This window comes from Zootoca vivipara, chromosome 5, assembly GCF_965207765.1.
Source record: "Zootoca vivipara chromosome 5, rZooViv2.hap1.1, whole genome shotgun sequence".
NCBI lineage: Eukaryota > Metazoa > Chordata > Lepidosauria > Squamata > Lacertidae > Zootoca > Zootoca vivipara.
In genome coordinates, this window is record NC_142588.1 from 28,422,129 (window position 1) to 28,435,274 (window position 13,146).

The 13,146-nt window shown below is 45.2% G+C and overlaps 1 protein-coding gene across 4 annotated transcripts in view; it reads right to left on the reverse strand.

Moving 5' to 3' along the window:
- Positions 1-1,546: 1,546 nt before the first annotated feature.
- The window catches only part of PALD1 (phosphatase domain containing paladin 1), a 98,422-nt gene continuing 86,822 nt past the window's right edge, over positions 1,547-13,146 (reverse strand). For all 4 annotated transcript variants that reach the window (XM_060274899.2, XM_035137654.3, XM_035137657.3 and 1 more), the window contains exon 20: positions 1,547-3,623. In XM_060274899.2, the coding sequence (XP_060130882.2) occupies positions 3,474-3,623 (150 nt within the window). In that variant the 3' untranslated portion in view covers positions 1,547-3,473. The remainder of the gene's footprint in view (positions 3,624-13,146) is intronic.

The window sequence follows — 13,146 nt, forward strand, 5'->3', positions numbered from 1 at the left end:
CCAGGTCATGTGGCCAGCATGACTAAACCGCTACTGGCGCACGGAGGATCGTGATGAGTGCCAGAGCGCACGGAAACACCGTTTACCTTCCCGCCGCAGCGGTACCTATTTATTTACTTGCACTGGTATGCTTTCAAACTGCTAAGTTGGGACAGAGCAACGGGAGCTCACCCAGTTGTGCATATTCGAACCGCCAACCTTCTGATCAGCAAGCCCAAGAGGCTCAGTGGTTTAGACCACAGCACCACCCATGTCTTCACAAAGCACGTAGTTAAATCAATACAGTATATAACAGTTAAAGCAATACAGTATATAACAGTTGCCTTGCAAAGAAATGCTGCCTCAGTTCCACGTTCCAGATGGTGACTGGAGAAGCAGGATAAGCAGATTTTGCAATACAAACCAGAACTGTGTGCACACAAGCACACACATGCACAGTGCACCTCCATAAATATGATACAGCAGCTTCCTTTTATTCCCGAATTACAATATATCTTCTGACAGTTCACAAGTGTCTACGGGAGTAAGATTCTAGCATTTGGGCAGTTGCATTATAAACAGCTAATGGAAACAGTCTGCTACATATTGTACCAAGTCCATTATTCAGTGACATCACCTGTAAATTATTCAAATGCTAAAAAACAAATATTTAAAAATCCCACTGGAACAATAAAATTCTACATCAGATGTTTCACATTTGAGGAGGAGAGCCACGCTGCTTCCTTCCCAGAAGCAAGATACTTGGCACACGGCATTCAGAGTTTGTAGTTGTGGCAGAGCTTACTCCAAAGTGGGGCGGGGAACCCCAACATGATTTACACCATTGGTTGTGGGTGTGATGATTGACATCCTTTCTGTTTCCCATTATTCTAACCCAAGTCTTTGATCCTTCCTTTCCATTCATGTATTGTTTGAAATGTTGTATGCATTGTCTTTTTCCGTTACCATCCGCATAAAATTGTAATCCTCCAAATTCATAAGGCAGGGTTGTTGCTGCTGTTGTTGTTTTACAAGTACCTGGTTTCCTTTTTCTGATACACCTCACCTAATTTCCAACACAGCTGGCACTACTTGTTTAGGTAAGTGCTGTGGAACCTGCGTTCCTCCAGATTTAAAGCTGCAACTCCTTCAACTTGAGCCAGCAAGTCTAAAGGGCAGAGATGGTGGGAGGTGCATTGAACCAACACCTGAAGAGTCACAGCTTCTCTGTGCCCAATACAGGGGTTAAAAAGCAAGAGGATTAAGAGAGAGAGCCACACATAAGAGATAAACACAGAACAGAATTCAGCTTCTTGGGAACCTCAGTTTTTTTATTTATTTTTAAGGCATCTTTCTGGTTCTCATGGGTGCAAAAGTATGCTTGGGCAAAGCCTTCAGAAAATCGCCAATGCCAGAGAAGTAGCTGAGTCAGGTTTCCAGTAGTTGGAGGTAGAAGTGAGCACCCTGCTGGGATTCTAGAAAAGCCAAAATCAAGCATGCAAACACAGGACAAATGATGCAAATCTGAACACTAAGTTGCACACTTCAGACTATCTGGGCAAAGAAATTTCTTTTTAAAAAAAAGCATGCTCTGTGCAGTGCAATGGGTTTAAGGCTTTGGAAGAAGGGAGCTCTGTTACATTCTAAGGCAGGAACGGGAAACCTGTGGCTCAACAGATGTTGCTGGACCACAACTCCCATAATTCCTCTCCACTGGATATGTTGGCAGGAGCTGCTGGGACTTGGTGCCCATTGACATCTAGAGGACCAAAGTTTCCTCCACTTCTCTGTTTTGTGAAGACCCCTGGTTTTAGGAAAGTGGGCACTCTCTGCATCTCTCCATGAGGACCATTTGAGCATCACAGAGGCATCCTTGCTCCTACATCAGACTCTGTGCTGCCCCATCTGCAACAGCCCCTGAGTACAACATGAGGCTCAGTCATTGAAACAGGAAATCTTTAGTGCACCAGAATGCACAGAAATGGGCCCAGCTGTGCACAGGGCTCTTTACATTTAGACCTTTCAGTTGCTGCAAATTTCTTCTCCCCGTATATTGAGAGACACTCTTGCTTCTTCTTTTTATGTCAGATGGACTGTTGCTCAGTGGCAGAGCACTGGCTTCATATGCAAGAAGGTCTCAAGTCATCTGCAGCTGGGCTGGAGAGAGCCTTCTGCCCAATACCTCCTAGAGCTGCTGCCAGTCAGTGTGGACAATATTCAGCTAGATGGACCAATGACCTGCTTCATTATCTGTGTCTCCTCCTACATTTCCTGAAATCGGATTCTTTATTTCCAGTCCCCTCCGTAAAACAATTTTTAATGGCCAAAAGGATGGACTGTTTACAACAATTTTACATACTTATTCACTTCTGGCTGCTCAGACATGCCTTTTTTGCAAATCAGGGTCTTTCTACTCACTGCCCCAACCAGTCGTCAACCGGGTCCACCAGGATGGTGTCACTTTACTTACCCTGGGTCCTCAGAACCACAAGCAGAACCTGCGCATTCAATGCTCTTGCCCTTCCTTCCAACAGGGCAAGTGTGTCAAGAGTGCCTCCTCTGTTATGCAGAACAGTTCCCTCTCTCTAGTGCCCTGCATTTGCTCCCTTAATGGCCAGTCTAGTCTTTACTTAAACCAGGGATAGGTACCTTGTGGCCCTCCAGCTGTGGTTGGACTCCACCAGCTCCCATTGAGTCCGGCCAGCATGGCTTAATGGACAGGAATGATGGGAGTTCTGGTTCATATGGAGGGACATAGGTTACCATAGCATGATCTAGACTGAGATTAGAAAGCATGTGTGCACAGCAGCCTTCCGCTGCGCTCAGTGGCCAGATGAAGAAAGCACCACACATGCACAACCATCCTGTGTTTTCTCCATCCTATGTTCCATGGGAGAGATCAAAGGGACACTCCCGTGGACCTCTCCCATTCTTTGTCGAGCCAAACTCCCTAACAGCAGTAGCTCCTTGCACCGTCAAAAAAGGGTACCATACAAATTGAAATCCTCATCATAAAAAATATCAAGAGATGCACATGGAAGAAAGAACGAAATGATCACAAACTGTCCACTTCCAAACGCAGCAATGCCATGTATGTTTTTCCTGCACATGCATATTTAACATGTTAAATATACAACAGACCTGTAGGGGATAAAAGTCTTTGGGGGTGGGTGTAAAAATAAGGCAGGATAGCTCCCATTTGGGAGGGACTTGGGGGGGGGGGGAGAGGGAAGGACACACCACTTGCCTCGACACTCGTCTGCAGTTATCTTAATTTATTTTTATTGTGTCTGAACGAACCCTACGAAAACATCTTCAAGGTGGCTTAATGTCTTCTTCAATTCACAGTCCTCCCTTAAGATGTATTTCTCCACATTATATTGATATATAAAAAAAGTCTTAAAAAAAAATCCACCTGGAAAAGAGAAGAGAGTGATGCGGCCGTGTGGGGAGAAGTGCTGCGGTCCTCACTGTGCTTTGGAAAAAGCCAGGTCCTAAACAAACTCTCCCCGGAACGGCAGTGAACTTTGGCTCTGCTCCTGCCAGCGGTAGCGAAGCTGGGAGAGCGGCTTGTCCTCCAGCTTCTCGAATTCAGCAAAACCCAGTTGGTTCAGGATCTCATAGACGCCAGCCTTGGCCGCCACCTGGAAGCAGGGAGGGGAAAGGAAAGGTAAGGTGGGAGGGAAATATACTCTTAAATTCCTCCATGTATACAGGTGAGCAAATGTCCACACTGCAGAGGTGGCATGCCTCGTCATTTTGCAGCGTGGAGGGACGGGGGACAGGACGAGACAACATCCTAAATAAATGACCAGCATATGGGGTTTGGGGGTGACGAGGAACAGCAAGGCAGCTCAGGTTCTCTGGAGAGCAACAGCAAAGCCATTTGCAGAGGGCAGGAAAGGAGGAATGGTCCCAAAATGTCATTTGCAGCTGGCAGTTAGATCTCTTGCAAGAACTGCTTGTATGCATCGTTAGCAGCATGTTGAAGAACACTGCCGTATTTTCCTTCCATTTCAGACATGTCTGCAGACAGGTAAGTACCGATCGTGTGCACACCTAGACCCTGCTCCAATTCAACACGGCTAGTGTTCGCAGGTGCTTCCTGCAAGCGTCACTTCTGCACTCTGCAGCACTTCTTCTTGGGTTTTGTCCTATAGAGGAGGGGCTCCCTAGCCTAGGGGATGGGGCTTCATACAAAATGAGAAATTCATAGGCTGTTTTGAAAACCTTTCCCTTCTAGCTATTAAGACTTCCCCCTGCACCTCTGTGCTATCATTTATTCATTTAAAATATATCCACCCCATAGTGGCTTCTCATCCTCATATTTTATGTCTACCTTCTTGCTGTTGTTCCTTGTCCCCTTCCCCTAATCGGTGCTATTTTTCTAGAAAAAGATGTGCTGGAACTAATGGCCAGAAAACCTCAAATTGGCTTTACTCAAATTGTGGGAAATGTATGCTCTTGCTGTTATGAAGTTATTTCACAACAAAAATGCACGGGAGTCAATATTAAGGAGACTGCGAAGGGGAGGGGGAGTGATGTGCTATAAAACCTAAGGAAATGCTGTTCCTGGAACATCTGGGATGTCTCCCTGACCCACTTCAGATACATGCAAGAGGAGAGCCCAGAGACTTATTCAGAAGATGTTTCATCTACTTCTGCTGCAGCATTTGCCAGAGAATGACTCCAAGCAATACAAAATGTATTATAAGGAAATCGTGTTTACCTATTAGAATAGTTCATCTAAGGCTATGAATCTTGCTCCATTAAGGTTTGCCTTTCCCATTTGCAAGCCTGTTTGCCTTCAAAACGTAAGATATTACTGGTAGATACGAGAACTGGATACAGGATGGAGTCTTGGAAATACATTCCTCATGTTAATGCAACCTTACGTCAAAATAGGGGATAGGAATGTCGAAAGAAGGACAAGGCCTAGAGTCAAACAATGCACACATGGCCACTGACGTTCTTTAGAGCAGCCTTTGCCAGCCAGGTGCTGTCCAGATGTTTCGAACTACAACTCCCATCAGCCCCAGGCAGGGCAGCTATGCTACAGCTGGCCCCGATGGGAACAGGAGGCTTGCAGCTTGGCAAAGGCTGCTTTTGGTGACGTCAACACACTCATGTTTGCTGCTGGGGTTAGCGGAAATTTCTAAGCATTATCAAATCAAATGTGGCTTAAATAACTTTTGGTCCATCTATTTGGGACCGTTTGCTCATAGCCAGAAGGCATACTTCCAGAAGCTCTTCCTTCCTTCAGGAGGGCCTTCCTGTTAAGGTAGTGTGGTGGGAAAACTTTTAACCGTCTGGCCCACTAAGACTGACTCATAACCTCATGTTAACCCCTGTGTCTAGTGTTAATGGAGAAACTGGCCAAGCAAATAACAAAGAGGCCATGGTCCTAGAAAGAAAGGTGTATTTCATGAGAACTGGCTTTGCTTTATAAAATTTGCGGCTAACAAAGAACATAATCGGGCTTCTCCTTTGACCCATACCCCTCTGTGGAGAGATGCTTGGAGATGGTTTGTCATTCTTTCATTGTATAACAAATTTATAGAAAAACTACTTTTCAGCCTGACTACTATTAGATAAACATTGTGATGTAACACATATAGAAACATCTTTTTTAATCAATTTCTTTAGAAGCAGGACAATGTATGTATTTTATAGGGAACACTTACATAAATTTGCTCCTGGATTTTTTGTTATGTAATGTGCATACATTTATTAATTTTTAAGAGAATTTTTTTATAAAACCCTCTGTATTAATTAGAACAAGCAAATTCTTTTTCTAAAAAAAGAAATCAGTTAAACTTAGCTTTTGATTTAATTGCTGAGAAGTTCTTAATTTAGCAGTCTGTAGGCTTCTTCATGTGGGTGCTCTTAATTTTACGGAAGAAACTGCAGCTTTTACAAATTTAACTCTTGCAAACATCTAGCGACTGGTGTTTGAAATGATCGGCAAAGGCTTAAAAAACAAACAAACCAGGAATTGCATTTTGCAAGTCAACATGTTTGTTTCTTTTTTTAAAAAAGTCATCTTTCCTAGACTTCAAGGTGGACCATGTGGTGAGTTACTGATGGATCTGGAGGCGCCAAGCAGGGCTTGGAGCTCCCAGCGCTTATCATTGTTCTCAGTATTCCTAGAAGTCTAAACATTACTCGATCAGTTTCCTGATGCAACAAACTTCCTTGGATGGTATGGGCTCTACAAGATGGAGTGGTGTAGCCTTCCTGATTCATGGAAACTTGCTCAAGGCAGGAGTAAGGAGTGAAGCTGAGCCTTCTTTCCAAGCCTCCTCTCCTAGGGGAATGAAATAAGCAAGGGCCACCATCTTTGACTTATCTCAGTTCAGCAACAGAGCACATTCCAGCTCCCATTCTGCCTTCCAACCAAGCACAAAGTGAGCACGTGCAGATAATATTCCTTCCTTCTCTCCCTCTCCGCTTCATGCTGTACACTGATGGGACACCAGTAACACTTTTCCCTGCCCCCCTGTTCATTTCCCCTCCAGCGCTTCCTCCCTGCCCCAGACATGCATGCAGGGTGAATGTCGTTTTCCAGCAAGTCCCTTCAACCAAGAATGGCCGAGGCTCTGATTGTAACCGCATTTGGCAGATGCCTCTTTCATCTCTTACCAAAGAGATCAAACATGCCAATATGAATTAGCAAAGCTAATTGAGACGGAAAGGAGCCGAGGCTTTCCCATCACACGCCAGTCAGCGACTCCCCACTTAGAGCTGACACAAACAGGAGAGGGAGAGAGGCTCGTCTCAAGGACACCGATAAAATGAGCCCGTTCCGACACCCACACCGCTTTCCTCTGTCCGCACAGTTTTCACCTATCCTGCCTTATTTTTAGCTTTAGACTTTTCCAATAAGAAATTTGTCTCTTTCTCCATGTGCAGACAGATTTAGAGTTCCAGGATTATTCTTTAAACAAGCCTCCTGGCACCTGAAAAGGCTTAACAAATGATTACGGCACAAGCCTTTGTAGAGCAGAGACCACTTCATCTGGTGCAAGGTGTAATCCTAAACTGGCAACCAGATGTAGAGCTCCTGAAATTGCTTAGAGGTTCTGAGCTGTGATCCACAGACCCCTTCTGCTCCACAACCTCCACTCATATAGGGCTCTTCTTAGTGGCCTGGCTTAGGACACCCATGATTTTCATAACATGCTGGCGGTTTGATGACAATGCTGGCACGGAAGGCAAACAATGGAAGGACCCCCCCCCCAAACTATTTTAAAGTGGTTGGGATGGATGGGGAAACGTTTGAGAACTGCTGCCTGATCATGGTTTCCAACTGGTTTCCAGGTGCATGTTTATGGGTATCTTCAAACACGGAGATGACACCCACATTCTGCATACTGGTTTCAGGAAACACTGGTGTTGCATCGGCACATCTGCATAATCATGCCTGTCACGTAAAACGTGGAGCTGTCGTTTGCGTCTCTTACCAAAGAGGCTAATTGGAGGGTTAATTTGTTGCAGAGGGATGTCTGGAAGGTTCCTTTTTGCGGGAGCAAAAGAGAGAGATGGTGCTCTATCGGCCAACAGTTCTCCAGGCCTCTCCCATTCTCATGCACAGAAAAAGCTCTCATTTCCAAACGGAGAGATGGATGAGGGGACCACCCCGGCTCAATCAACATTGCTGGCTGCCTCTACAAAGCCTTTCAAGTTGCAGCGCTGGGGCAACCACAGCACAGGCAGGGTGCTGATAAAAAAAAATGAGAGAGGGAAGGCCAAAGGTCCAATGAAATGAAAGGCCTCGAAAACCCCTTTGTGCCTGGGAATAATAGGGCGAAGGAGGATGCTTTTCAAGGGACAGCTTTGATACCTTATAAAAGAAAACAGGGGGACTCTGTGCCTTGGTGGCAAACACTGCAATGGACTGCAGTTGATCTCCCTCACTTCCTCAACATGACCTCATCCCCTGGGAAGAGCAACTCAGCCCAGCTTTGAATATAGTAACATGGCTTCCTATTCTGCTTCTTGGGAGATGTACAGAACCACCAAGCCACCTCACACCAAAATAATTCACTGTCTCTGGAGAAGAGTGAGCATGAGAAGGGGGTCAACTTTCTTTGCAATGGACTTGTTTTGTGGGTGTGGCTTGTTTGAAGTAGAAGCAGTGTGGCTTGTTTGAAGTAGAATGATGTACCTGCAAGGATCCATTACCTAAGCAGCAGGCAGAGACAAAGGAGGAGAAATATTCCCCTAGGTGGAAACCTACTTCTAAGACAAATGGCAAGACTACATCCACTTGAGATGGAAGTCTGTATGCCATGCTTTAAACATGCATGAGTTTTTCAGATACATGTGGAATCTGGGGAGTGTTAATGGATATTGCTTGTTCTCTATTACTGTACCAGAGAAACGTTCTGTTGTGCGGCTGGGATTTCTTCTTGTGCCCAACTGTCCCGTGCAAAAAGAAGTAAAATAGATTACAAAACCTGTCAAGAAAACAGTACTCTTCACAGTGCGATCCTGTACGTATTAATTCAAAAGCCAGTCCCCCTGTGAGCAGGGATGCAGCCTAGGAAAACTTGAAAGATGTGTTCACACTTTGGTCTCTCGGCACGAGCTGCCAAAAAAATGCAGGCATTGCTGTAGGTAGGGGAGTCTGGGAGAGAGTTTAACGTCTCCTCTTGCAATCCTCACCAGCATCCCAGGTTTATCCAGCAACAACATTCCCCTCTTGTTGTCACTAAGCTCTCTTCAGCAAAGTAGGGGTGGGGAGAGAGAAGAGCAAAATAGCGCATCGAAGTGGCGAGAGCTGATGAATCAGCTTTAATCTGTGAAGAATGCACATGAATTCCATTCCCTTCTGTGTATGTCCATCTGACCAAACCGCATGGAGATTAATTTGCCAAGCCACAGACACTACGAAACCTCACTTGTGGAAAGAGCAGAGATGGAAACAATAGGGAGCAATGACATGCCGGTACATACGTACGTACATACATACATTCTTACAACAAGGGCAGAACTGCCTTTTCCTCTGTGTCTTCCGCCCCGCCCCCTTCCCGTGCACCACAAACAAAAAGTGGGACATGGTTGAAAGTTTGGTAGGAAGTGGCAGGGAAGAGGTAGGATGATGAAGAGGTAGGATGATTAAGAGGGGGGCAAGAAGGAGAAAATATGGGAAAGGAAAGCAGAGAGAGATCTGGTCCTGGGATATGGTACACAGGCTCTTAACTGAAATGGCAAATGCCCAAAAGTCAAATGCATCTATTTCCCCCCTTTTTGAGACTCTCTCAGCAAGTGACAATGAAGCTGTATTATTTTGGAGAAGGGTAGAGGTAGATGCACACTTTTGTGCTAGAAAAGAAGCAGTGCAGATTTCACTCCCCTTCCCCCATTCTTTCCATCCCTGCCCCTCCCCAACATGCTGCAAGTGGGCAATATTAATTTCACTTCTGCTATTCGAAGCAGGAGAAACTGACAAGGCTTTTTCACAGCATGACACAAGGCAAGGAGGGGGCCCACCTGCAGCACAAATTAAAGGAAGGATTTAAAGCTTCTAGAGCAGCCTTTCTCAACCTCAGGTCCCCAGGTGTTGTTGGATAACGACTCCCAGCATTCCTAGCTAGCAGGACCAGCAATCAGGGATGACGGGAATTGTAGTCCCAACAACATCTGGGGACCCAAGGTTGAGAAAGTTTGTTCTAGAGGGCATCATTGTTGCATGCCAGGAATAGGGGGTCCAATCCTACAGACTGATTTTTTTTTCAGAGGTCCAGACGATGTCCAGGAAATTAACTCAACCTAATTTCTGAAGTGTATTTTATGAATCTTTTGTTGCTCTTGTTGGTGTTCAGAAAGCGACTTCTGAAGATGCCTATGATTTGGAGTCCCTCCAGACATCCTTCTTATTAGGCATTCATTGACGAATTGTGCTCAGGAGGATACTGCAGAGGTTATATGTGATGCCACTTTTTACACTGTTTGTGCATGCAGCAGTTTTGGAGCGGACGTAGGGTTTCATTTCCAATCAGTAAATGTCCTCATGACTTCCTGACACCATAACACCATGAACGTTTCGGTTTATTTTTTGTTCCACCTTTGCTGCACTATAGCGCAAGACTGTCCCTCCAGTAAGAAACTAAGAAAGCGGAATGAGGTGTGGATGGTCCAGTATAAATCCACCACTAATGCATTCTAATTTCATCAATGAGATGTTGCAGAATACACTTGCAAAAAACCCAGCACCCTGGAGGAGCGGAGCGGAGCGGAGAGAGAGACAGAGGCAAAGGAAGAAGAATCACTCAAAACACACATGTCTTCTTTAGCTGCTAAGTGCAGCAGGTTAGCTCTGACAGGTTAACACAATGCTATTCCATCTTCTCTAAGCTGCTTGAGTGAAAGAGTGGGAGAGCAAAACAGAGAAATAGCAGGGAGTTCATCTACGGACAAACCACAATTCTTTCCCTCCAGGACAAAATTAGATCTTGGATGTGTGAAACTGAGGTGCCTCTCAAAGACTGGCAGGAGGAAAAAAACATAATCGAATTTGTGGGAGTTCTGGATAAACCAGGAAAGGACAACCATGTGGGAGGCACAAACACACAACACACACATAGAGCAACAGAGGACGGAACTGGGAGTGCAGTCAAGGAGGAAGCACTAAACGAGATCGATATTTGGGGGGAAGAACATGACAGGGAAGCAGCATGAGACAGAGAGGGCAAAATGCCTAGATGTATTTGCGTGGCTTCTTCTAACCCAAAATTTTTCTATTTAAGCACAAAATGGGTGGCTTTAAACATAACAAAAAGGTCAATGAGGCCCCTCAGTCTCCTGTCTGAATGACTCACTTCTAAGGCAGCAGCACTATGGAGATTCTGGGAAGGTTTCTCCTAACATGCCTCATCCTGTGCAAGGACAGGACCTATGCACTGGGGCTTCCCCCCCTCCCTGTGGGTTCAGGAGAAGCCCAGAACAGCAAAAGGAGAGAAGGAAGGGGAATCATTCCACTCGGCAAGCAGCACAATGCGGAATTCCACCCTCTGTCGCAATTCCACTTAGAGCAACCATCTTGCTGCTATTCTGGATGGCGTCTAATTTTCAGGTCTCCTTTTTGTTCAGCTCCCCAAATATTTAATGCATTCTTCAACCTGCAGAGAGGAAATTCTTCCGGGTTGCCAGGTGTCCTGATAGTCACAGGACTATCTGATCTAATCCCACCTCCCTCCAGCACTCAAATACTAGGCTACTATTCTGTATTCTGTCCTCCCTAGAAAAGTCCCAGTCCATTTTGTTTTGGAAAGCCCCCAAAGTATGAGGCTACCAGTTCCCCTTTCCAGTGAAGGCTTAAGTATCAGTGGGGAAACCCAGCTCTAGAATTTTACTACTTCCCAGATTCTAATGAGGTATGAGCATGTGATAATGTTCTCCTCGCCACTCGGCAGGATGATTCAGACAAGGACTACCCCAAGCAGTTGCATGCAGCCTTCACTAAGCTGTCTGTTAATACCTGCTCATTTGTAGCTACCGGTGGAATCGGTCGAACTGGAGAAAAAGGAATGTCCCCCTGCTCCTCCACTGCATGCCATGCAAAGTTTGCTGGATATGGTGGGGGATTTAGATGAGGCAGCTTAGTATGCGAATTGGCCCTTAGCTATGTTATTTCATTTGGGTCACACATGGCAGAGGCACAGCATCTTAAATATCTGGAGGGTCCATGAAGCTTGGATTAAGCTTTTCCAGGGATGATTTAAAAACTGGGTGCTTTCCGTGTCAGTACACTGATTGAAACATCCGTATTGACCAGGACATATAGCTGCTTTTAAAACGCCTCCCTTCCACTTACTCCTCTGCATTGACAACATTCCAAAGTGACACACTGGAGATAGAAAGGCATACTTGTCATCATGTGGGGCAATATATTTGGCTTGTATTTTCCATGCAGTGGTTGGTGAAGCTAAACTGTTTGATCCGTTGATTAACCTATCTCCACCTGCTTTCTGCACCTTCCTTTCCTGGCATTACAACACTTTAGCATCCCCCCTCCCCCACTATAGGAATGCAGTATCCCTTTTTCATGTATTACTGAAACTTTTCTGTGTATAAGACTATGGTTTTTCCCTTCAAAAATCATGCTGGCCTGCAGCCAGAGCATTTTGACGGCTCCTGGTCAACTGAATGAAACTTGCTATCAGATGAGACTTGCTATCTGCCAAATATGCTTACTAAATAAAAAGATACTCCGAGGACAATGAACCCAAAAAATAATAAAATACAAAAACAGCTGTTTTCCACGGGAATCAATCCAGAAGGAATGCAACGGCAGCAGGCTCTGTTTGCTGTGCTTTTATTTTTTCCCAGGGTATGGTGTGATGATGGGGGGGGGGTGGAAGACTGAGAAAGCTCTCTGTGACAGCTGGGTGAACCGCTAGCAGCAGCTATGAGCAACTGGTGAAACTGAGAGGGCAGAAATGTGGGCTTGGGAAACAAAACCCAAAGACCCTAAAATGCTGTTCCCATATAGGTCACCATCCACTGCGCCATTACTGAACAGACATACAATGTAGACATTTAAGGTAATGGGTCTCCCGACAGCCTAATAACCGTCTCATCATTCTGATCCTGCAGCGGTCGAGCTTACTGCAGTCCGTCCAGCTGAGCAAAGAGATTGCACTGCATGGCTAACACTTTGGACTCAAACAAGAGTGTGTGGGATATGCAACAGAAATAATAATACCTAAAGCTTCCACAGCACTTTCATGTAGCTTATGATTTTGTTAGAATATAGCTCTCTCCGGCGGTCTCTTTTTTTTTTTTTTACATACTGAAAAGCATGGCTGCAATTTTTATTATTATTATAAGAATGACAATTAAGCAGCAGGGGCTGGGAAAACATCCAGCAAGTTCAAAACATAGTAAAACAAATCAGCGACCTTTACCAATCTCAACATCTGTTAAATGGCCGGTGTTAGTGCTTAGCATTTGGAGTTGGCAACTCAGTGGTTTGTCTATAACAGTATAGGATGACCAATGTCGCATCACCGGGAAACAGCAGTATAATGACAACAATGACTTTGCAATTGTTTGAATGGCGAGAGCTGCTCACCGGACGAAAGCATACATGTCGGCGTGCTTCCTTCAAAGTTAATACCTGGGCTTTTCAGGGCATTGTCTGGCACAGTCAGAAAAGTGAAT